Genomic DNA, 24,390 nt, shown 5'->3' with positions numbered 1-24,390 from the left:
TTTTAAAAAAAAAAAAAAAAGGAAAACAAGATGCTTAAAAACATGGGGATGGAGATTTATCTTTACTAATTATTTGAGTTACTCTTATTTTGGTACTGGTGTCTCTTAATTGTTGTTCCACTACTTACGTTACTTGCTGCTCTTAGTACCAAATTTTAGTTTATATTCAGTATTCATATATTAATGTTACTCCTCTGCATAGAGTATATAGAATCATTCATTCATGTGTTTCATATTTCTGGTTTAGCCACAAAAGGAGATTTTGTGTATTTCCCTTTTTTTTTTTTTTAGGTCAGCAGTCTTATTCTGCATGTAGAAGAAGCTCATACGCTCCCAGTAAAGCATTTTACTAATCCATACTGTAACATCTACCTGAACAGTGTCCAAGTAGCGAAAACACACATTAGGGAAGGGCAGAACCCTGTGTGGTCAGAAGAATTTGTGTTTGAGTAAGTTTTAATCTTCTTTAATTACTGAATTTCACTACTTAGTTGCATGTATTCAAGATTTTTAACAGTGTGTACTGGTTTTACATACGCTTTTAAAAAATACTGTGTGTTTGTACAGCAGCAGCGTTTCAGCCAAATTCTGCATGGGCAGAATTTTCTGTAGGCACCTAAATATTTTGTTAATACAAGTGTCTTTGGCAGGATTGAAATGAGTCTAGAGTAAACTTAAATGCCAGCCAAGTATAATATTAATTGAGGCTTTCTGCCTTTTCTCCTAGTGATCTTTCAGCTGATATTAATAGATTTGAGATAAGTCTTAGTAACAAAACAAAGAAAAGTAAAGATCCGGATATATGTAAGTATTTTTTTTTTTTTTTAATAAAAGATGAATATGTATTGCAGCAGTGGATACTTTGTGTGGTTTTCATTATTCTGGTCAAACACTGTCACAGTGTCACAAACACTGTCATTTTCATGCTCACCATACCGCTGCGTTTGTATGTTTTGTCTGTCTGGTACTGGCATTCTATTAATGATTTTTGCAATGAGAACCTGGCATGGTTTTTAGTAATAAACTCAGGTTTACAATCTTGAGTTGTCTTTCATCATTACAATAAATACAGTAAGGAGTAACAAAGTGGTCAAGGAGCAGACCTGATGGTGGTATCAGCCTGAGGCTGGAAAGAGGACAGAGAATTATGAACACATTATCTGGTTTTAGTTTCTCACTGCTACCTGGATTTGCAGGGTAGCACTTTTTCAGTCACTGCTTGGGTGTTACAAAGAAAACTCTGTCAGTACCCATGTGGCATTTTTGAATGTATATGTATACAGTATTTACAGAATGCTTTGCATTTCTGCAGTTTACAGGAGGCTGTTAAATGACTGGAGAATCTGTCAAATGACTGAAGAGAGAATCTGTCAATATATTGATGGCAAAAAATTTTGGTTACTCTTAACAGTCTTTTGCTGAAACAAGATGAAATGTGCTGAAAATAAACTGGTTCTTTATTCAATAGTAGGACTGTTTTGTTTGAGATAACATACTTGAACAATGTTTTCTTCTCTTAAGTGTTCATGCGTTGCCAGTTAAGCCGATTACAAAAAGGACATGCAACAGATGAGTGGTTTCAACTCAGTTCCCATGTACCGTTAAAGGGTATTGAGCCAGGATCTTTGCGTGTTCGAGCACGATACTCTATGGAGAAGATCATGCCAGAAGAGGAGTACAATGAGTTTAAAGAGGTATGGAGTTGTTCAGCTTCCCTTGTTTTATCTGTCAAAGCTCAGTTTGTTGGTTATTTGAGAAACCTATCAATGAGACTGGTTGACATCACTAAATGATATTTATAGTGACATCTGTACATCACTTACAGATGTATGGTACTAGTCCTTCCAAAGCTGTTATATGGTAGGAGAAGCTTCCAAATATTTTGAAATTCTGTTTTTCTTTCAGCTTATACTCCAGAAAGAACTTCATGTAGTCTATGCCTTATCACACGTTTGTGGACAGGATAGAACACTGTTGGCTGGCATTTTATTGAAGATTTTTCTTCATGAAAAGCTTGAGTCCTTGTTGTTACGGACGCTGAATGACAGGGAGATAAGCATGGAAGGTACTGCACTAAATTACACTGCTGTTTAGTGAAACTCTGGGAAGGTGGGGAGGGAAGGGCTCCAGCACCCACCTTTTTCTTCTTCCTCCTTTAGTTACAACATATATCAAAGGGTAAACATAGCTCATTTTTCGTCTGCTTTTCACTTTGCCATCTTTTTATCCAGATGAAGCTACTACCTTGTTTCGTGCCACCACTTTAGCAAGTACACTTATGGAACAGTACATGAAAGCCACAGCAACAAGTTTTGTTCACCATGCACTAAAAGACTCTATATTAAAGATAATGGAGAGCAAGCAGTCCTGTGAGGTGATACCCTGAGCTAAGTTTTAAAACTTTTTGGTTTGTTGACACACTTATCTACTGGTTATGTTTGGTGTTTGCATTAAATTTTAGCTTCAGAGACATTTGTTATTGTTTCAGAACTGAAATTTATTTACATGAGAAATACAGGAAATGAGTTCATTAAGAGATATATTTTTTCCTAGATATTGGCTTTAAACAATATTCACAGTAAAACTTCTTAAGTTTTTTTAATTAAAATTACTTTTAATTACTTATTTATCTTTAGCAATTTTAGGCAGTTCTGTAGCAGTTACCGAATGTCCTGACCTAAGTAATTTCTAGTAAACTAAAGATATCATAGAAGTCCATGTCTGAACTTTAGTTTTAATTTTAAGCTTCCTGATATTAAATAATTGATGTTGGGTCTGAAGATGTTTTTAAAATAACCCTGCTAATTTCTGTGTTTCATTTGAACTTACTTGTGGAAATGATGGGCGGTCATGTCGATTGATAAGCAGTGAATATATGAGCTGTTAAAAACCTAGTGTATTACAACTTAAAACAATTGCCTGACTAGACATTGAAAGAGATTTGTGAGTTCTGTAAGAGACTTGTACAGCAACAGAATAATTAACTTACTTGGAAGTACCATTCAGTGTGTATATTGAAAACCTATATATGTAGTTCTAGTTAGAGAAACATCATCTTTTTCCCTTCTTTGTTATAGTTAAATCCATCAAAGTTAGAAAAAAATGAAGATGTAAACACTAATTTGGCACATCTACTCAGTATACTTTCAGAGTTGGTGGAGAAAATATTCATGGCTGCAGAGATACTGCCTCCGTAAGTATTTGAAAACTCCTGTTGGTGTGAATTATGCTGCATCCTAAAATGATGTCTTACTGGTTCTCCTTCTGCTTCTGTGAGTTTAATGGAATGAGTAAGTAGCTTTTATTTTTGCAGGACATTGAGGTATATTTATGGGTGCCTACAGAAGTCTGTTCAAAACAAGTGGCCAGCTAATACCACCATGAGAACCAGAGTTGTTAGGTAAGTTACTTGTCACTTTACACTGAAAATAATATTTTCAAGTCTTGTTAAAGACATACTGCAGCATGCTCATCTATGTTTCTTTCCAGTGACAAAACTGCACCTTACTTACTTAGGTTACAGCAGTCTTTAAGATACTTACGGTGCTGAGGCATGATATCCCAATTAAGGATTATGAACTTGCTAGATTCTTAATTATGTACTTAAAGCCTTGCCACAATAAGACGATGTAGAATAGAGGTCAGTGTAGCTCTACTTAATGATTTCAATTTTTAATTTACATGTGTTTTCTCAAGTTTTACAAATTAATCTGATTTCCGTCTTCATGCTGGGAAAGAAAAACTTCTCTCAAAGCAGTAGTTGACCTTTTTGATACCAGCAGAGAGCAGTGATCTCTGAAGATCACATTCCTGCCGTATGCCATCTGGGAGGACTGTGCCCATCCCAGGGACTCCTATGTAGTATGTGTTAATTGTTGGAGAAATCTGGCATGTTTTAAGATCCATGCACTTTAAAATGCAGACCCAACACAGTAAGGAGTCAGATACATTCTCTCAAAGACAATTGGACTGTTAGATTTCACCAAGGTACTGTTAGCATTGGTATATGTAGTTTTCTGCATCAGAGAAGGCTCCCGGTCACTGATGGTGAGCTGCTGGTTCTGATCACTCTGAATCAACAATCTGCTCGTTTCCAAAAACATTAATTTTATGCTGTCATGGTTTAGTTTCATTTATCTGCTCCTGCCAATTATGCTGAAACATTCCAGAGCTTCCCCAGAAATGTTGCAGGAGGTTACTGAATCTGACTCCTCTGAACTCATACCAGCCAGAAAGACACCAGGTGCAGATCCATAAGCCAATGTAATACAGAAGTTCTTCCTCTAACACTGTCCATTGCCAGTGCAGGTCAGACAAAAACCTTTGACAAAGATGTGGTCTTGACACTCTTCCTAAATGCTGCCAGGTTTTTTAAAGGTGTCAGAGCCACATCTTTCATGGGTTGTGGTGTCTGGCAGTCATATGATTTGCCGTGGTTAATTTCCCATGGAGGAAGTCTTTCAGAGAACTTGTCTTTGGCTTGCATTTATCATTTTGACACGAGAAGCCCTATCTCATCTAGGATACGATGCAGGGGCATTATGAAGGCTCCTGTTGCTGTGAGAGCCCCTCTCTGAGAGGCTGTATGGCTCAGCCATGAGTACTGTCTCTGTATGTTCCTCCCCAGCTCCAGAGAGAACCATGTGGCTTTCCCTAGTGGACATGACTCTCATGCAGGGTTTTCCAGAGGTCTCCCCTGGATGCTGTAAATATGAGATCCCTTGCTCTTGTGATGATAGTCTTCACAGGTGCTTACTAGTGATTTCTGTCTGGTAATAAACCCTCTTACAGATATTGACTTAATTTAGGCAGGTTGACCAGGGTAAGAAGCATCAGATCTTCTGTATCAGCAGGTTCTATACTAGGTTCATACCTCACTCGCATTCAAGTTTGGGCACTTTAAAAGAGAAATTGCTGTGTATGCCTTGACTTCAAAATTAATTACTTCCTCATAGCTTTAAATTTGCGCCATAGAAGATACTATAGCTTTACATATGGCCAAAAACTGCTGTCTTGGGAACTCATAGCCCATAATTCATGGTTCTTGAAGGAAGAAGTACCTAAACAGTATATATTGGATGTCTTGTACACATGGAAGGTAAGTTAACCTTACTACTATGTGTGTCATTTTCAAGTAATATATACATTACCCATCACCGTGTACTTATCAGCAGGCAAGGTCCCCTTCCTCCTTTTGTAAGTGATCTGACTTTGGTATTGCTGTAGTGAGAACCAGTCTACTGGCAGTGTCCAAGCACTCCAACCAAATTACAGATGATTTAAATTGCTTTAGTTGGTCCACATGTTGCTTCAGTGTATAGCAATTAGCCAGAATTGAAGTTAACCAGAGATGGATGTTTTTTATTTCTGCTATTAACAGAAAGTTACCTTTTTCTCATGCAACTGGAGGCTGTTGTGGGTTTCTGTTAATGAGTTGCTAGTTCTGCCATCAAGACAGAGTGCTTTTTTCCTAGCTTTCTAGATGGCAGCAATTACTTAATGGAAGAAGGTACCAGATCCCTTGCTACTTCTCTACTGCAGCATACTGTCATCAGCATATGGATCAATTTAAGCTGACTTAAGGCTGTGTTGCTGCCAAACAAAAGGTTCCCTTTGCCCACTGGCTCCTACACTCCTCACTGCATTGGCCTGGGGAGCGGTTGCTGTGGGATGGATGCCTTGTGGTAGCAAACGATGGAAAACCTTTGGGACCTCCTCCTTTTGAAGCTGGTGTGGTCTGATATTGGCTTTACAGTTAGGATCTTCCCATATGGTTTCAACAGTTTACCTTAACTGAGAAATCAATATGCCTATTTGTTCAGCTGTAACCATAGTTGAAGTCATAGCATTATAATTTAATTTTCATTTTAATGTATTCACAGAGCACAGGCTGGTTGGTTGGTGTCTGTCTCAAATAGATTATGTGCTAATTTGATTTCTGAAAGAATACACAATTTTTACATTAATTCTCTAATTTTGCTGAACAAAATAAAATTTTCTTCTCATTTCAGTGGCTTTGTTTTTCTTCGCCTGATTTGTCCTGCTATCCTGAACCCAAGGATGTTTAATATCATCTCAGGTGACTATATGCTTCAGATTTTAATTCATACTTTATATAGTAGGCATGAAACACTTGGCTTTCCCGCCATGAAGCTTTAAGGGCAAAAGCATGGATTATCCCGTGGCCCTTGCCTTAAGCACCTGGAAATGTCTGTGGGCATTTCTAACTTATTCTGTGAGAGGAAACAAAGAAAAGCAATTAACTACTGAAAACTCTGTTACTAGAGGTAAAATATTTGGATGTCTGAGTTGCCTAAAGTTTGCCTGTGTTACACTTCATCTTTGTTTCTGTTTTATTCCTTGTCAAAGATAACCCCAAGGTAGAGGGCATTTAGTTTGCATAAGCCATTACTCTTCCTCCTTCTCTCCCTAGCTGAGTTTTGATTTCTACCAGTAAAATGGAAATAAGAGGAAATCAGAAATGTGATAGAAGCCTTTTTTGCTTTATTCATAGACAGTTTTTAAGATGATGTAGCATGTTTTCTATCATCTCTCTTTAATCTATACTAAATTATAGTATATAATTTCTATACAGAGAAGGGCTGTATGGAACAGAGTTCCTTTCTACCACCCAGTAATCATTTCCATACATGCTTTGGAGGAAGCACTGAGAGATATGGCCTGACACAGTGCTCCTTTCTTTAGTATTTTAGTTCCTCAGGTAATTCTCAAGTACCTCCTAACTTGAGTTGCACCATGTCTACAGGTGTAAAAAGTTGCTTCTAAATTTAAGTAATCCCTTTTAAACCTGTCTGTTAAAGTCCTGCTGATATACATCCAGCTAATATTCAAGACTACTGCTAAGGTGAACATACAGACTCCATGCATGGCTTTTTAGGGCTGTTCAAGAAAAGGAAGAAAGCTTCCAACATACCTTCTTCTATAATAAGAAAAAAAGGTATTCTGAAGGCTGGGTGTATAGGCTCAGCCCAGTATCACCTCGACAGCTGTGATCGAAAATAATCTTTGTTTCAAAAGTTAAACCTTTTATTTCAAGCATCTTTTGAGGTTTCTTAAAGTCATTCACTTCCTTAGATCACTTCTTCTAATCTGAAGTTCCAGATTCCAAGGCTAGCAATGCTTTTGAGCATTGATGCTTCCAAGGCTTGTATTGTACCAAGCACTAGATGGATGAATAACTGACATAAGCTGCATTGCTGCAGCTATGCCAGAAAAATTAGAATTTATTTTTTAATGGATTTTGGAGAGGGAAGGGAAGAAAAAACAACAAAAGATTTAGGTAGACAATGAAGAATTATAATATTTATAGCTCATATAATAACAACACCCATTTTGGAGCACTTCAAACCTGGCTTTTGACACAGCCACTTAACTGAAGGAAAAAATAATAGTGTCAGACACCACTTGGTAATGTCACTTCTTGGGAAAGGAAATTCTAACTGACTTAAAGAGAAGTGTTAAAGGTGATGTTCAGTACAGCAAGGACTATAATCTCATGAAAATACAACCCATGATTGCATGTCATGTATGTATTGGTTTCCTGATGCAGTAACTTACAGTATAATTTGTGTAACTTGTCAGAGCCCACTTGTGTGGAAAATACACAAATAAGGGAAAAGGTAAACTTGCTTTTCAATCGTAATTCTAAAGGCAAATTAATTTTTTTTTAAGAACAAATTAATCCTCCTTCCAACAGAACTGTTTCATCTTTGTGAAAATGGTTCTTATTTCACCTCTTACCAACACCACTTTATGTATACTTGTTCTGTATGCAACTATTACAGATCAGCTGTTCATCTTAATGTATTTTTGTGCACATTACTAAAGCAGCATAAGTTGTATTTCACCAAGTTGACGTCTTCACATGCAGTTCTGTTGTAATACTAAAAATATTCCATGAAAAGGTGTGAATTGGGAAGAGCTTTACTCTCACGTGCCTGCTGTCAGTTTTAAATACAATGGCCAGTAACTTTCTGCTCTGTATTTCTGCCAGATTCTCCTTCCCCCACTGCTGCAAGAACGCTGACGCTGGTCGCCAAGTCTGTGCAGAATTTAGCAAATCTGGTTGAATTTGGATCAAAGGTGACTTACTATTTTACGCACATACCGCAGCAGAGAACTTTTCCCTTTTTTCATTTCAATGTTCCTGTGTAACACATGCAAAAATCTGTTGCTGTTTTCTCCTGCAAAGCCTGATACATGGTCTGTTTGTCCTCATCAGCAAGGAGGCCTCATTACTGCAGTTTTGTTTGTCTTCTTCATTTAGAGCTAAGGAGGTGTTGATCTGAACCAGTGCAGTAGCATCAAGTCTGGTCAGATTGGGAAGAGGAGTCATAATCATTTGAGAAGAGGTCATCTATAAACTCATGTTAATGCCTTTGTAGATTCCACCAAGATTTTGAATCTCTGGTAGGAACACCAGTCATGGTCTGTTAAAATAACTGATGAATGAATGACCGTAACAGTAGATATTACGGGATGTGATGCAACCATATGTTGATGCCATGAGAATACAGACAGACTCAGCAGGTACTTGTTCCAAAGACAACCCTGGGAGTCTGCGGAACATTATTTTTTCCATGTGCAACAGAAAAGCTAGTGGTCATACTTGAGTATTTCCTGTGTTAGAGGGGATCAGAGGGAGAGGAAGGGCAGTCAGCCATCCCACCACAAGCATCCATTATAGTAAAACAGGCACGTTTTCTTTTGGAATACCCATATATCAAAAAGACATTACAAGAACTGCGAGAGCATAGAGAATCAGGAGGATAAATACTCTGCCTTAAATAAATGATGGGATAATTTTTTGCGTTTTGATTATTTGACAGCAAAGGGGAGTCAACTTCCAGTAATACTGGCGTGTTTCCACACCTTGAAATGCATTCCACACCCTTGCTCTGTCTCTATATAGTAATTAACTTTCAGATTGGGACTAATCAGGCCTAAATTCCCAGCTTGGTATAGGTGATCCAGTCCTGAAACAAGCGAAGAGCTGAATTTTCTTCCTCCCTCACTTTCATCCTGCACTTAATTCTTCCTTATATTGGTGTGTTCTGTTGTACAGCACTTCAAAGCGCCTCTTTTGCTTGCACTCACTTTCACTTTTCTATTGCTAGAAATAATTAATGTTGTAAATCAAGTATATATATTGCACAAAGAAGACACAGCTTTCAATAAAGGTTCTGTAATAACACTGACAGCAACAGCTGGTCTGTCTTTGTTACCACACCAAAACATGGCTGAAAAATAAATCTGCTGATTTACGTATAATAAAAGTGACTTCGGGCAGGTGTTATAAAGTTATTTCTTTAACACGCATAACTTAGAATGTAAGCATTAATGGAAGAACAAGGATCATACCTTTGAAAGTAGAGCTTTCACCGCAGCTAGGTACCAAGAGACATTCGCCTCAGTGCAAATTCACGTCAGTAGACATGTACAAGAAAGTATTTAAGTTGGAGATCTGATTATTCTAAGAAAATACTGAATTCTGTAGTCTTTTGAGTGGCTGCACACCTGCATTTGAAATTCACTTGAAAAGGTAAAATCGCTTCAGATTACACACATTCTGTGCAGTGTTATTTGTCTGACTGCACTGTTTACAGCACGTGTGACAATTACCTTGGCATCGATTGGGTGTATTTTTTTTCTAATAAATACTTCCAAAATTTACTAGGAGCCATATATGGAAGGAGTGAATCCGTTCATCAAGAGCAACAAACATCGCATGATCATGTTCTTGGATGAACTGGGGGTAAGTGGTTAAAAAGATCTTCAGTGGAAGTTACACAGCAGCACTGTAAATCAACATTCTTTCCACCTCTAATCAACTAGCTCAGAAATGCATCGGCACCCCCACAGTTTTGAGTGCTTGTAACTGAATACACTTTTCTTATGCAAATACTAATCTTTTAAAATAGGTTTTAAACCAGAAATTCTGCTAAACAGCTTTTCCTATGGTTTTGACCAGAGATGGAAATTATTATTCTTCTTTAAAAAATACAGGTTGAATTTCAGTTGTGCGTTACCAGATGTGTCACTGCATCCATTGTAGATACTGTAGTTTGAAAGTGAACTGCAGTTACAGACTTCTTTTAAACTGCTGCTGTTTTGTAAATGACAGCTGTAGCAGGAGTTAGGTCTTCATTTTATACATGTCTGGTTTTAAACCAAAAACTCGTTTTGAAAACCAAGATAACAAAAATGAGTAGATCTTACTGAATACATCCCTTAAAAGTCACCTGCAAGACATCTTTGATATATATTTTACATATGTACATATTTTGATAAGATATAAAACAGATACAAAAAAATCAGTAAAAATGAGTGTGGCATTTAGGTAGGTTGCCATATGTTACCTTTTTCTGGTTAAATTGCAACTTCGGCATACTACGATAGGTCAGTTTCCTTTAAATTACAGGGTTTGCATAAGGGCTCTGAAAATAGTTGATTTTCAGAAAAACGTGTGAAAACACATGTTGGATTAATCTGCTGGTTTAATTACAACATTACTGGTTTATGACCAATTTACTGCGTTGCAGATTTTTCTGGGTTTTTTTGTTGCTGTTGTTCTCTTAATTTAGACTGGGGGAAAAAGCAGCTAATGGATGGAGAAGTGGAGACCTCATAGCAGCCTTCCAGTATCTGAAGGGGGCATACAAGGATGCTGGAGAGAGAATCTTCATCAGGGACTGTAGAGATAGGACAAGGGGTAATGCGTTTAAACCCATTCCTCATATCAGATTAGATATGAGGAAGAAGTTCTTTACTGTAAGGGTGTACTGTATGATTCTATGATCCCCTCTCATTTAGGGGAAGGTTGTGAGTTGTCGTATGTGGTCATCTCAGTGATGGTGTCGCACTACCAGATCTTCTAGTAAGAGCCCTTCCAGCAGGAGTAGAAATTGTAGTATACATCGTTCATAGTAGAACGATGGAGATATAGCTGGAGGGATTAACATCACAGTAGGTGTTGTGGTGCGCAACAACATTGGCAGCGGAGCTGTGGAGCTGTAACATACCCATGTGCACCCTAAACCCGTTCTTTGCCTTTTTCTGTTGAAGAACGTTCCTGAGCTTCCAGACACTACCGAGCACTCGAGGACTGACCTGTCTCGCGACCTGGCGGCCTTGCACGAGATCTGTGTGGCACACTCAGATGAGCTCCGGACACTCAGTAATGAGAGAGGTGTGATGCAGGTAAACAGCAGTGGCTAACGAATAAGTCTCTTTGGATACTGACAGCGTGTCTGGAGCTAAACCATAGTATCAGTTTGACTTGAGAAGTGTTTTTAAGCTTCTGCCATTCACTAGGAGGTTGTTAGTTGTGAAGGTAGATACTTAGTCCAGTTTTGTTTCTTTGTGCAACAAAACCAAAGAGGGTTTGGTTTTAATTTCCAGAGAAGTTTAGTTTCTAGAGGAAGCCTAAACCCAGAAAACTACTGTCTCCTGATGGGCTCTCTGGATCATTTGTTTTCAGATCTTTTTTTTTCCCACTTGAGAAGTAAACTCACTTTGGCTAGCTTTCTGTTGATGCCTTGTTTCTGTTTCCTACCTTGCCAGTACACTTGTGAACAAACCTGGCAAGCGCTTCTTACAAGTGTTAGCAGGACACTTTCTTAGCCACAAAGCAGCAAATAGGTCTGTGAATGGAAAGACAGGAGTTTGCAACACTGGTTTTTTGAAGGTAATGTCATACTATCAAATTATCTGTTTCCTTTTTTTAATTGTTTTTGCTTGTCCAGAGAAGCTGTGGCTGCCCCGTCCCTGGCAGTGTTCAAGGCCAGGTCGGATGGGGCTTGGAGCAACCTGGTCTAGTGGGAGGTGTCCCTGACTGTGGCAGGGGGTTGGAACTGGATAAGCTTTAAGGTCCCTTCCAACCCAAACCAGTCTATCGTATTTTAAACTTCCTAGCACCAGGTCTGATAGGCTAATGCTGAAGATGCTTCTCAAGCACATGACTCTTGTCTCCAGTAGCTAACATACGGTTTTACTGACTCTTTCCACATGTAGCACGTGCTGAAGAAGCTTTTGGCTATTACTGAACTGCTTCAACAAAAACAGAATCAGTATTGTGTGTCTAACAACATCAGGTAGCAGCCCTCTACCTGAATTCTGCATGGATCCAGCATGCCCAACATGGCTACTCACACCAGTATCACTTTCTTCTGCTCTTGCCAAAAACAGCACACCCTGTCACATTCCCAGTGATGTGTGAACTATGCAAAAAGAAAAACAAAGATTCTGTTGGTGAATGACAGTACCAGCAGCTTTTTTTTAAGCTATCTGTGCAGGACATTTGCACTTTTTGGGGGTATTTTTGTTATTTTTTCCATTTGGAAACAGTTTTCACAACCTCTGAGCCTTGGTGTACAGTTCACTTTCTGCGCAGAAAATGCTGTGACTGTGTCTTGAACTCTGAAAATCACTTTCAGCACCTCCGATTGCCAAAGTTTTGTCTTGTTGGAAGAGGATCGTCAACTGACATGAAGTGTGTTGCTTTGACAGCCACGTATAACTGGATAACATTTCTTACTGTAATTTCCGATTGGTTACAATAATTGCGACCTTTGACTGTTTCAAACCACTTTAACTTGTATTTACAAGAATTTGATGTTATCATAGAAACAATCTTTACTGTACACTTTTTGTACCATGCTGTTTCTCTGGCTGGAATCATGTCGAAAGAGAATATGCGAATGGGACTCGTCAGCTTTATTTTTCTGATGTGCCACTGATTCAGTCTGAATAGTTCTTCCATCAGGAACTGTGTATCCAGATAAATCACAATGCTTTTGTAAAATGTTTACAACAGTAAATAATTTGAATTCAGTAAATTTATTGATCGTTGTAACAGATATGCATGCATTCATTAAACCATTTTATAAAATATGTACTGGTCAGTCTTCTGTGTGCTGTAAGTGTAGCATCAATATTATTTTTATAAGTGAAAAGACAAGTTTTTAAAAATAAATCAAGCTACAGATCAACTCTTGATGGAAACTGGCTCTAACTTTGGATGCTGTGGAAATTTTTTACCGTATCTTCACACAATGCACTTTTAAGTGCTCACAAGGTGTCTCTTCTTTAGCGTGAATTCTCCAACAGTGTTACCTTGTCCATGTGCCTTAATGTGTGCATTCCTTTCACAGAGCAAGAGAGACAATGTTAGATCTGTGTCATGGATGGAGTCATGCACTTAACTTGTATGAGAGTGATATAAAGGAGTGAGTTCAAGTTCAGTGGTAAATGTGACAGTGGTTTAACTCCGGTGGCAAGGTGCACTTGAGTATTTACCAAATTACAGGACAGGGAACTGTCAGGGAGATCCTCCTGTTGAGTCATGAGGTGCAGAAGGACCCCCCTGCATTCCAGGCTCTTCCTTGGAGAGGAGTGAAGGTGTGGCTCCACCCAGACTTAGTCCCACAGTTGGTCAGTGGACTATGTTTAAAGGATATATGCACATTCAATCCTTCCTATCCTTTAGCTGAGGTTTTATAGTTTCAATGTGCTTATTTGCTTGCTGAGCATCTGATGTGGCAAGGAACCTCTCTACCTTCAGCAATGACCCCAAAAGGTGTCCCTACTCAACGGGAGATCCTGGCATGCTTAACAGGCCCTGGGCAGTCTACTAGGTTATGAAATTTATGTTATAGAGTCTGTTATGGGCTCCATAACAAATGCAGTGAGATAACTGACTCACAGTAACGTTTTCATACCAGACATACTCCAGCTGGTGCATGCTCAACTCGCTCCCGAGCCAGCAGTACAGCCCTGAGCTGTGGTGGTGTTTCCCGTCTCTGGCTGGGTGCAGCCATCATGACCAATGCTGTGGCTGTTGCTTAAGCAGAAGAAAGGAGCAAGCTGCCACAAATTGTTTGTTAAAACTGTAAAACAGGGAGTTGATTCTGGGGGTATTTCAGCATCAACATTTGTAACTTCTCTCGGCAGTGATACAGTCAGGAATAAAAGGATGCTGAGATTGATGGACAAGGCAATAGTGTAACAGGAACACAGTTACATCTTTAGAACCACCACACTATCTCGTCTATAAGAACTGCTTTTTCCATTCATAACTCATGCAGGCTTTCTCTTTGGGTCTCTGCTGCAAGGTCACTGCACATCCTCAGCCTGCAGAGGGCCCTTGTGGGGCTGCCCAGGTTCCTGCAGTACTGTAGCTGTGGATTCCTGATCATCACACTTGGCAGACAGGTAATGCAAGATCTTGGTGCTACTGAATTGTTTAACAGATCCCATAAAGCAGCTGTTTAACCTATGGCTGTCAAGCCTGTAATAAACTGTACCTCAGAGGAAAAGGTAATTAACAACCTTGTTCTCCCTCTGTACACCTCCCAGTTTGCAGTTTATTCTGTGTAATGAAGTAGTGCATGCTCTGCTTCCAGCCCATTCAGAACCTCAGCACATGACTTCAGCTGTGCTCAGTCGCACTTTCTGTCCTGGATTACATGAGTGTTGTGCGAATGATGCCAGGTGTGGAGTGAAGCTGTGATAGCTGCGTTCCTTCCCTCACCAGTCAGCCAATGGCCCAGGTACAGAAGGATGTGTAAAGCAGAGTGGCTAAATGCAGCTGGTGAGGTGCAGGCAGTGAAAAAATACAAACTGTAAGAATAGATTTTTCTGGCTATATGCCCATTACATACGGACTGACAAGAATGAAACCGAGAAATTCCTGATGCTACACATAGGTGTGTGTTTTATGGAACTGTATCATGTTCTAAAACGGGGTACTGAAGGAAATAGGCTTTGCTCTAGATGTGGAAGACATCAAACTGCTTAGGAGGACTTCAGAAATACTGTTATCCTGAGGTAAGTTAAGCCACAGCAATCCCACCTTAGATCACAACAGTAAAGTCAGAGGTGTGATTATGACTTCCCATACTGTAAAGTATGTTGCTGCAGCCTTTCAGTGCAGAGGTGCCAAGTGTTACAGCCACAGCTGTCTTTGTTCAGGTGTTCCAACAAGCTTGGGAAGAGGGGAGCACACCCTGCTCTAAAGCACAGATGGGCCTGTTGCCCCAGCTTGTGTTTATTCACCTCAATAAAGGCCCAGTCAAAATCAGCTACTGCCACTCTGTGGTCACACCTCAAAACTGGTCCTGAACCAAAATTCCTCCGAAGTGTCAGATCTCTTAAAGCAAAACAGCTCTCAGAGCAAAAAGGTCAAAGGATGCGATGTTGCCCCTCTGCTCTCGTGAGATGCCACGTGGAGTACTTTGTGCAGTTCTGGTGTCCTCAACATAAGGACATGGAGCTGTTGGAACAAGTCCAGAAGAGGGCCACAAGGATGATCAGGGGTTGAAGCAGCTCCTGTAGAAAGACAGGCTGATAAAAGCTGGGGCTGTTCAGCCTGGAGAAGAGAAGGCTGCATGGAGACCTCATAGCAGCTTCCAGTATCTGAAGGGGGCCTATAACAATGCTGGGGAGTAGCACTTCACCAGCAACTGTAACAACAGGACAAAAGGTGATGGGTTCAAACGTAACCAGGGAAAATTCTGGTTAGATAGAAGTTTTTTACTTCAGGGTGCTGAGGCCCTGGCACAGGCTTCCCAGAGAAGCTGTGGCTGCCCCATCCCTGGCAGTGTTCAAGGCCAGGTCGGATGGGGCTTGGAGCAACCTGGTCTAGTGGAAGGTGTCCCTGCCTGTGGCAGGGGGTTGGAACTGGATGAGCTTTAAGGTCCCTTCCAACCCAAACCAGGCTGGTTCTATGATTCTTACTGATGTGTGACCTTAAACAGATGAAGGTTTAATGGAATTAATCATTTTAGTGAATTAAAATGCTTTATTGCAGTTCAAAAACAACAGAATAAATACCTCATAACACAGAGTAAGGAACCTGTGGCAGACAGGTTCACAAGACACTTCGGTTTCTGTTGTGGTCAGATTCCATCTTTCTTCAAGGTTACACTGAGTCCACAAAATCATCATCAGTCCACTCTTCCTAATGGAAGGAAAAACACCACCACCTTGAGCAATGTGTGAATTTAATGTGTTTTATAATACAGTGCACCAGGCAGCATGTAAATGTAGGTGCACAGCATATGCTGCCACAGAAAACTCTACTAGAATTCAAACACAATTCAAGCAGCACAGGTGATTTCACAACTCTGAACTGTGCCTGCCATCAGTAACAGACTCGAACAGCAATGTCTGAAGCATAGCGCTTCTCTGCATGACTTGGCAGACCTGCCAAGCTCTGTCAGGATGTTCTTGTCAGGATGCTGGACCCTACTTGTCTTGCAGGCTCCATTCTATTGCCACCTGAGTAGCAGCTGCCAGGCCTGGTTAACTTACAGGGCTAGCTCAAACTGGAAATGAGGAGGCTACAAAGAAGTCACCTGATGAAACACATGTTTGTGAAGATCCCCTTCAGATTCTCACAACATGCCTCGGCTAAGGTCATGGCCAAGAACTGCTGAATGACACTAAAGGTATTTCCTTTCCTGAGACTCCCCACAATCTGAATTCCTGCTCAGACTTTCTGCCACTGCTAAATGTGAGTGCAGTTAAAGGCATTGCTCCAGGTAGTCTGGCATGAGACTCCAATTAAGTTTTGATTCATGGGTTAATTTAAAATTTTTCCTGCATGCCTCTCCCAAGCAGTTCTATCAAGCATGCTCCAGAGCCTTCTGTAGGGACTAAAACAGAAATAACAGCCAAGTAAATATATCACAGAGAAGATTATATATATATACACACACACACATAGATACATATATATACACATACATGTATATATGTATTTTAGCTATTAACAGCTAATTCCAGAACACAGGACTGAAAGCCTCCTGGAACTAGTGCCTATTTCTTGCTTTCTGCTATGCACTTAATGTCCAGGATTTAATGCCTAATAGAAGTATTCCATAAACAGAAAAAGGACTAAAATATTTCCACTAGTGGTGATGAAACCCTTTAAACTTTAAGCTAGTTATCACAGACTGGTCTGGGTTAGAAAGGACCTTAAAGCTCATCCAGTTCCAACCCCTGCCACGGGCAGGGACACCTCCCACTAGACCAGGTTGCTCCAAGCCCCGTCCAGCCTGGCCTTGAACACTGCCAGGGATGGGGCAGACACAGCTTCTCTGGGCAACCCATGCCAGGGCCCCAGCACCCTCACAAAGCTAAATCCATGCCTACTCTTCAAGTCATAGGGACAGAATCACTTTAGCAGCTGCATATTTCAGCACCTGTATGAAGTTTAGCTCATGCTTCTTCATGAACCACAACAACGTAGAGATTTCCCCAAGAGCTCGTATTTCAGCTTTTTCCTAGTGTCTCATGGGTTTTATGGCTTCACCACTTTCATGGCATCTGAGTCAGCCATGCTTAATCACTATCTGTATGTTTCTTCTATCATTTCATATCATACCATATCATTCCCATACCAGTAACAGCCTTGACATTGGTATCAACTTCAGCTGTAAACAATTAAATCAAGAAACAAAATCTAACAAGTAGATTAGAACTGATTGTGCACTTGCATACCACAGCCTAATTATTTAAAGAAATGCATATATCATTACCATCAGCTAACTATAGCATTAGCGAAGTCTCAAGGCTTAAGCAGTACGCAGGCACTACAAGCTTCCAAAAAGTTAAGCACACTTGCTCCTTTACATCCTGGCCAGCTCAGATCTGCTCTTGTATTTCACAGTTACTCAGAAATGAAATTATACAAGTTCAAACCCTTCACAATTCAAATACACCAATATTTAAAAATCCTAAGTTTCAGGATCTGTTAACACTGTTCAAGTGCTTATCCTGAAATGCTGTAGGTGAATTTATCAAACGGGTTTATTTCTTTAAAAAAAGGATTCTGTATATATGTTTATTAGAAAAACAACACAACAATATCAAAACACACCAACAAACAAAAATACAAAATGCCTCAAGCCATAGCAGCATAACTAGAATAAAAGCACCTTTAAATTAAACCAGGGCAGGGAAGGAGTAAGTCTCCAGAGCTCAGCAGAATCTGTTCTCTCAGTCATTTTGTGAGAAAGTGGAAACTTACAGAAGTGAAAACACACATCCTGTATTTTATGTTAACAGACAGCCCTCTTCAGCTGTTAGCAAATTTTTCTGAATGCCATACTTAAGGTGGTTTAAATCATCTAGATGGACAACATCTTCAGTATCAAGAGAAGTCCAGTTAAAAATAGTTCTTCACAAAGCTCCACCAGAACGCACTGTCTACAGCTTCCAGGCAGTGCCATAAATAAAAGCTCTGAAAAGCATTCAGGTTAGTTCTGAAGGATTACCTTAATTCTGCTTTCATCTGTTGAGCAGCTCTCCTTAGTCCATCTCCACCTTATTTCTACTTGTTCTTATAACCCAGAGTACTAGCTACCCAGCTATAATTTATGCAAGCATTGCTAGCAAACTGGCTGATGTAGAAATGCAGTCCAGCAGCTGACTTCTGCATTGTGCAAGCCACCAAATAATGCACTGAAAACGGTTTTAGAAACACTGGCCAGCAAGAAAAAAAAATCAACACATAAAAACTTCCTTCAAAAAGCCTACTTTGACTTTATTCCAGCATATACTCACTTATTTCACTCATAATTCTAAGTGAGTTTCCACCTGTAAATCTGGAATTTCCCCACAGGTATTCAGTTCCTGGCTTTTCAAAAACTCCCTTCATCACAGCACTCCAAACCTCAGTCTCACAGCTATTCCCCCTCACTGGCATCATGGGAGTCTCCCTTGCTGAAGTACAAATCTTGATGCTGGTCTGTGGTTTGTTAAAATAATTTCAATATTCAGGGAACAGCAGGAAGTATGGCCTGCATGTTCCTTCCTCTCCCCACAAAAGATGGGGGTATTTAAGAACCCTCCTAAGTACAGGATATATGTATTCTGCCTGAAAAACACATAAAAGTGTATTAATGGGTACAGAAGTTTGTCTCAGTAGCTGTGTTCCTTTTGTCATGGCAGTTAAGAGTGGATAAAAAAGTACTTGTAAAATAGGTTTACTGACCTCATCCATTTTAGGTTTCTTTGCAACATATTCATCATCTTCATAACCTTTCCTCTTCTTCCTAACCCCCAAGCAGAAAAAAAAATTTATAAGTCACTCTCCTTATTTGGCCACAAAATTAAGATTATGGACCTATCTGTAACATAAAAAACCTCCAGTGCTTAAACTAGCAGCTTGCTAGAGGTCCACAGTGGGCAGCAAAGTGAAAAGGGCAGAAAAGAAAATCACGAAGTCCTATGCTTAAGAAAACATTAACCCTTTACACAATTCTTATTTTAATCATATGATTTTAAAGCCCTTGATTCTATGTATAACATCAAGTGGGCAGACCTTAGAAGCCACCAGGGTTTCAAATGCTCTGTTACAAAATAATCAGTATTGGAGCTTGCAAATTAGTTTGTGCAAATCAGTGCAAAAGAAGATATTTATGTATTACTGGAAGCATTGCTTTTGAATCTCGGTTCTCAGATTCCAGCAGACACTCTCGCACAATAAGCATGCGAACAGACATCCTGGTGTATGTATTCAGATGTTTTCACTCTCCATCACTCACACAGAGAAAACTAATGTTTCCATAGCAATAAAAAGGGCAGAAGTTTAACATCAAAGAGTAAATATTTACTTACGAGTTTGTATTAAGTAAAAGATCCAAGCTGTGACACTTCTCCAGTTTCTGTTTTAGAGCAACAACCTCTTCAGACTTTGGCAGCTCATATTTCCTTATAAGATTGTTCATGCCTACAATGGCGACAACACAGCCCTAAGCACATTAAATAATTTCTGCTCTACCTTGTTGTACAGGGTTTGAATGGAAAGCTTTTGGCAGTGGGCGACTACAGAAGTGCCTTCTGTGTGAAGTTATTCAAAGCTTCCCATGTCTGATGGAGCCAATGTAGCCAGCTACAAGACACGCCATGACTGAGCACATCAAGAACAGTGGCAGCATCACTGGGAGAACACACACGGGGGAAAAAAACCTGCACAACTGCAGCCTGAAAAGAGCCATGAGAATATGTGACAGCAGCAGCCCTGCAGACCCCCAGGTCAGTACAGAAGCAGGTGGAGGAAGTGCTCCAGGTGCCAGAGCAGAGGTTCCCCTGCAGCACGTGATGCAGACTATGGTGAGGTAGGATAGACTCCTGCAACCCATGGAGGACCCCACTGTTTTGAAAGCATCACATGTAGCTTTTAAAAGAGAGTCAAAAGACAGCTGACACAGAAGCTCACAATGTAAAAACCTTGTCTGTCAAAGCAAGCATCAGACATTCAAAGTATTAACACCCCCTAACTGCTTGCTTACAGAACTTCTCATCCTACCAGCACTGAAACTTTACAGGATCAAAAAGACTTAACTATCATCTTAGAATGAGTATTAGTTTTAAATAACATCAAGGTACAGCAGAAGCCGAGCACAAGAACTACACTGAAACAAGTCATTAGCATCACTGATCTTGGATTTCCTCAAGGTAAGTTATAGCAACTGTAGAGTTCATGTTTGTCTGCTAACAAGCCTCAGAAAAGCAGAGGTATTGTTCACATTCAGCATCATACCTCCTTCTTAAGTAAAGACTGCTTTCAGTCTTGTTAAGTATTTAACTTAAATTTACAGCTACCCTGCAAGACACAAGATTTTTTTAATCCTATCAGCATTTTTCTGTTAAACTAATCATACACAGAGGTTACAAAATTTCCTTCCAGCAATCGTCTGTTTACAGAAGAGATGCCTTTGGGCTGAAGCTACTTTCCAGAATAATGCAAGTGAAGAGTAAGTGATCTCAGCATTTCCTTTGCATCGTAGCAATGGAAACCTGAAGACTGAATTTGTTAGCAGGAAGAAAAAGAGAAAAGCACCTTAAGTTTTATAAATTCAATTTAAATTTATTTGCAGATCCTAGTGATTTGTATAGTGCATTCTCTACTACAGTCAGTTTAATCAAAGGACTATATTTTTAATGCTATCACCCTCCCATTTTAAATGAGTGCATTAAATAATTATTTGCTTACTGGAAATGTTGTATCCCAGCTTTTTTATTTAATTTAGAAATGGTAATAATCAGTATACTTCATTCCCCATTATCTTAGCTAAACCATGCTGGCATTCTTATTATTTTTATCTATCTATTTCTCACACTAGCAAACCTAAACATCTTTTCTGCTGCAAAACAGAAGCAAAATACAAATTCTGGCACATCACTTAACACTAGCCATTTAGCTTACAAAAGATACCCTCTGGTGGTAGAAGTAGTTAGTGCAGGCTTTTTAATTTTTAAGATACAGTGGACTGAGTTATTTCGTCCCTATCTACAAAACCCATAACCTAGTTCCCAAAACAGAGTTCTCACTTTGTAGCCAGCTGCTAGCACTTAACTGTCGGTAGCACTTATATTCTCAGAAGCATCAGGCCCTTTGCCTTTCACTTTCATTTGTTCATATCACTGGAAAGCCTCACTGTTTCCCCTTGCATCCACAAGCTAAGTAGTTCATTCTACCGCCCGTGGTTTACTTATCTTACACATGCAACCAGATAAAGAAAACCCCCTGAAGCACACCCTTCTGCTTAAAGTTTCTGTTGTTTGTTAAAAGCTGTTTTCCCTCCTTTAGAAATACTGTTTATCATATTTTCCCAATGTTTACTTACATTTCATGCCATCTAGTAGCTTTGCTAGGGCTGTTCTGTCTTCTTTCAGCTTAAGACTTTCTGATAAATAACTGCAAAAAGACAGGAAGAGTAAGTCCTTACATTAAAGTGTTACAATTATTTGTAGCGCTAAGATTAGTTAATAAAATATGTATCTTCATTACCTACATCTGCTAGAGCTTCATGATTACACCTAGCAAGAACACTTTGGTTATACAAGTGCTATAAAATGATAAAAAAGCAAATCTGTAATTTGCAACATTCTTCTTCCGTAAGGACATGAAGGAAGCATTCTGCTGCCATGTATGGAATTGGATTTGAGCCTCACTGTGTTAAGTCAACTTACATTTAAGACTCTGTCAACTGTCATGTTAACATCACGCTATTACACAGTATGACTGTTGGAAAACCAAATAACACAGAAGTGTTCAGTCAGACCAAGAGACAGTAAACTTTGCAAGATGGAGTAACTTCTTTTGGCAGCTGAAAGCAAAGGCTTAAAGCTGTCTTGTAAGAGCCTGTGCATCTCTTCCTCTTCCCTCAGAGATTCCAACTTCCTTTCAGTAAGAACATTAATACATACACCACCTGAGTAAAACACCAAAACATGTAAGCAACAAACCTCAACAGGACTGGCAACAACCAAGTAATTATATCCCTTCCCAGGGAATGTACTTATGGATAAATTAAAAAAATTCAAAAACTCCAAAGTGTATCAACCTGTTCCGTCTAACTTCAAACTTACTTTATTTCTGACATTATCAGCTGTATCAGTTGCAGCTTGCAGACAGATGCACCAGCCACAACAAAGCTGATAGCTGCTTTCTTAACACCAATGCTCTTGTAGAGCTCAAATTTAAGGGTATTATTTAACCTTGTGCTAATACCAGAACTGAAGATTAATTTGAAGCCACCTATTAGCCACAGCACCTATGTTTTCCTGAACCCTTTACTTTTTCAAGACTGAACTATACACTGAAAGTCACGGCAGCAACAGATTTTCCAGTCTTCCATGCTTTGTCTCACCTTTGCAGGTGCGTACCTACCCCCAGGTCCACAAGACCTGAGCTGCAGCATTAGCTTCTCTCATACCCAGCATGTCAAACTCACATAAAACAACAAATGACAAAGTTATAGCAATAGTATGGTACAGACAGGCGATAAAGACTTGAGCTTTTCACAAATATCTGAAGACAAAAGTTCTCATACCTTGATTCACACATTATCTACAAATTATTCTTTTTGTAGGCATGCTTTTCTGAATTTTGGCACAAATAGTACAGAATATCTGTTTAGGAATGAAATCCAACAAGTTTCAAGTCACAGTAAATACTGAATGTTTTTACACTGTTCGAAGAGGACAGTCAGCGTTGTGGAGGACACTCCTACACTCTCTTACTCTTTCAGAACAAGAGGGATTTGATACTCATTTAGAGCAGACGGAAGTGAAGTATCTTTAAAAAGAACCATCTGCATCTTGCAGCAGCCTCTGTTGCCTGCAGTCGTTACACTCTAGGTGCAAATTGCTCACACAGAGCATTTTGTGATTAAAACACTCCAGCTGCAGCTACTTACAGCAACTACCTCAGCTGTTTTTCTGAATGGAGTGTGTTTTATCCTTAAAAGGAAAGAAACCAAACCAAATATGCATTTCAGTAATGATATCAAAGTGTTTGATAATACCTTTGAAAACACCAGTGGGTAGACAAAAGAAAGGAAGAAGGGACTGATTTAAAACAGCACTTACACGCTGTTTTAAAGGGACTGACACTATTTAGTCCATTTCCATGGAAACTGAACAGCTGTACCAGTCAAATACAACACTCAGTTTCCACATAAGTAGCAGCTGTCATTTCAGTGTAATTTCATTTGACTGCAAGCTGAGGTTAAAAAAAAAAAAAAAAATAAGATTTTTAAGGTGATTCCTTAAGTGTTTCAATACTCCCAGTTCCTATTGTGTTTCCATGTTCTTCACTCTGACCTTCAAGATGAGCCTGAAAATCCTGGGCTGCTCTAATTAGGGCAAAGTCATCTATTTGTTTTTTATTTTTTTCCTTTCTTCCAAATTTAAAACCATATACCAACTATTCCATTTGTCAACTACATTTTGAAAATGGAGGGGAAAAAAACCAAAACAAAACAAAAACTCACAAAAAACAACACCACCACCAACAAAACATCACACACAAACCAAAAAACAAACCGAACAACAACAGAAAAAAAAAATCAAAACCAAAACCCCACCAACCAACCAACCAAAATCAGCACTGCTTCAGTTTTGGAATGTATTTAAAGAACACATCATAGTCAGTAAATAGACACTTGTACTACTTAAGAACATCTACAGTCCAACTATTTTATACAGGAAGCAAATAGGATGTTTAAATCATACCCATAAGGAAAAAACAAAAGGTTACCTTTCCATATTAATTCCCGCTCTTGAACCACTGGATAATATGGCAGCAAGAGCTATCTGTGAGGGACTGAAGAGCAGGTATGCATCTGTCAGAGCCACTCGACTGAGGAAGTCATCAGCTGTTTTCCTCAGAACTTCAGGATTCTCCAGCAGTGGATAGCGAGTCTGAAAAGGAAGTATTCAGAAAGTAAGTAAGTGTTCCTTGCCTTCTCGTTCTTGAGCTCAGACCACATAATTTAACAGTACTTGGTAACACTAAAAAGTAGCAGACCATCTTCTTACTCCAAAAATAATCTGAAGTGCTTACAGCCACAACTT

The 24,390-nt window shown here is 39.4% G+C and overlaps 3 protein-coding genes across 8 annotated transcripts in view; 2 read left to right on the top strand and 1 right to left on the bottom strand.

Annotated features, from left to right (window-relative positions):
* RASA1 (RAS p21 protein activator 1) overlaps positions 1–12,912 on the top strand; it is a 54,122-nt gene extending 41,210 nt beyond the window's left edge. The window contains exons 14-25 of the mRNA XM_061468833.1: positions 292–449; positions 728–804; positions 1,522–1,694; positions 1,906–2,065; positions 2,232–2,374; positions 3,078–3,193; positions 3,314–3,400; positions 6,012–6,079; positions 8,015–8,103; positions 9,698–9,775; positions 11,086–11,220; positions 12,034–12,912. Coding sequence (XP_061324817.1) covers positions 292–449; positions 728–804; positions 1,522–1,694; positions 1,906–2,065; positions 2,232–2,374; positions 3,078–3,193; positions 3,314–3,400; positions 6,012–6,079; positions 8,015–8,103; positions 9,698–9,775; positions 11,086–11,220; positions 12,034–12,117 — 1,368 coding nt within the window. The 3' untranslated portion in view covers positions 12,118–12,912. The remainder of the gene's footprint in view (positions 1–291; positions 450–727; positions 805–1,521; positions 1,695–1,905; positions 2,066–2,231; positions 2,375–3,077; positions 3,194–3,313; positions 3,401–6,011; positions 6,080–8,014; positions 8,104–9,697; positions 9,776–11,085; positions 11,221–12,033) is intronic.
* LOC133277187 (cytochrome c oxidase subunit 7C, mitochondrial) overlaps positions 1–24,390 on the top strand; it is a 568,656-nt gene that overhangs the window by 243,347 nt on the left and 300,919 nt on the right. The window lies entirely within an intron of this gene.
* Positions 1–24,390, bottom strand: part of CCNH (cyclin H) — a 36,328-nt gene that overhangs the window by 8,589 nt on the left and 3,349 nt on the right. The window contains exons 5-10 of one of the 6 annotated variants that reach the window (XM_061468826.1): positions 24,074–24,237; positions 21,657–21,727; positions 19,645–19,756; positions 19,019–19,079; positions 16,629–16,676; positions 15,800–15,979 (exon numbers count right to left, since the gene is read on the bottom strand). In XM_061468826.1, the coding sequence (XP_061324810.1) occupies positions 16,647–16,676; positions 19,019–19,079; positions 19,645–19,756; positions 21,657–21,727; positions 24,074–24,237 (438 nt within the window). In that variant the 3' untranslated portion in view covers positions 15,800–15,979; positions 16,629–16,646. The other 5 variants (XM_061468824.1, XM_061468825.1, XM_061468827.1 and 2 more) reach the window with 5 other exon arrangements.

Source organism: Pezoporus flaviventris, unplaced genomic scaffold (genome assembly GCF_033815535.1).
Source record: "Pezoporus flaviventris isolate CSIRO_AGI_PZ_B2104156 unplaced genomic scaffold, CSIRO_AGI_Pfla_v1 ptg000052l, whole genome shotgun sequence".
In the NCBI taxonomy this organism is placed as follows: domain Eukaryota; kingdom Metazoa; phylum Chordata; class Aves; order Psittaciformes; family Psittacidae; genus Pezoporus; species Pezoporus flaviventris.
The sequence above is the reverse complement of the archived record's forward strand: the minus strand, read 5'-3'. Positions and strand labels throughout refer to the sequence as shown.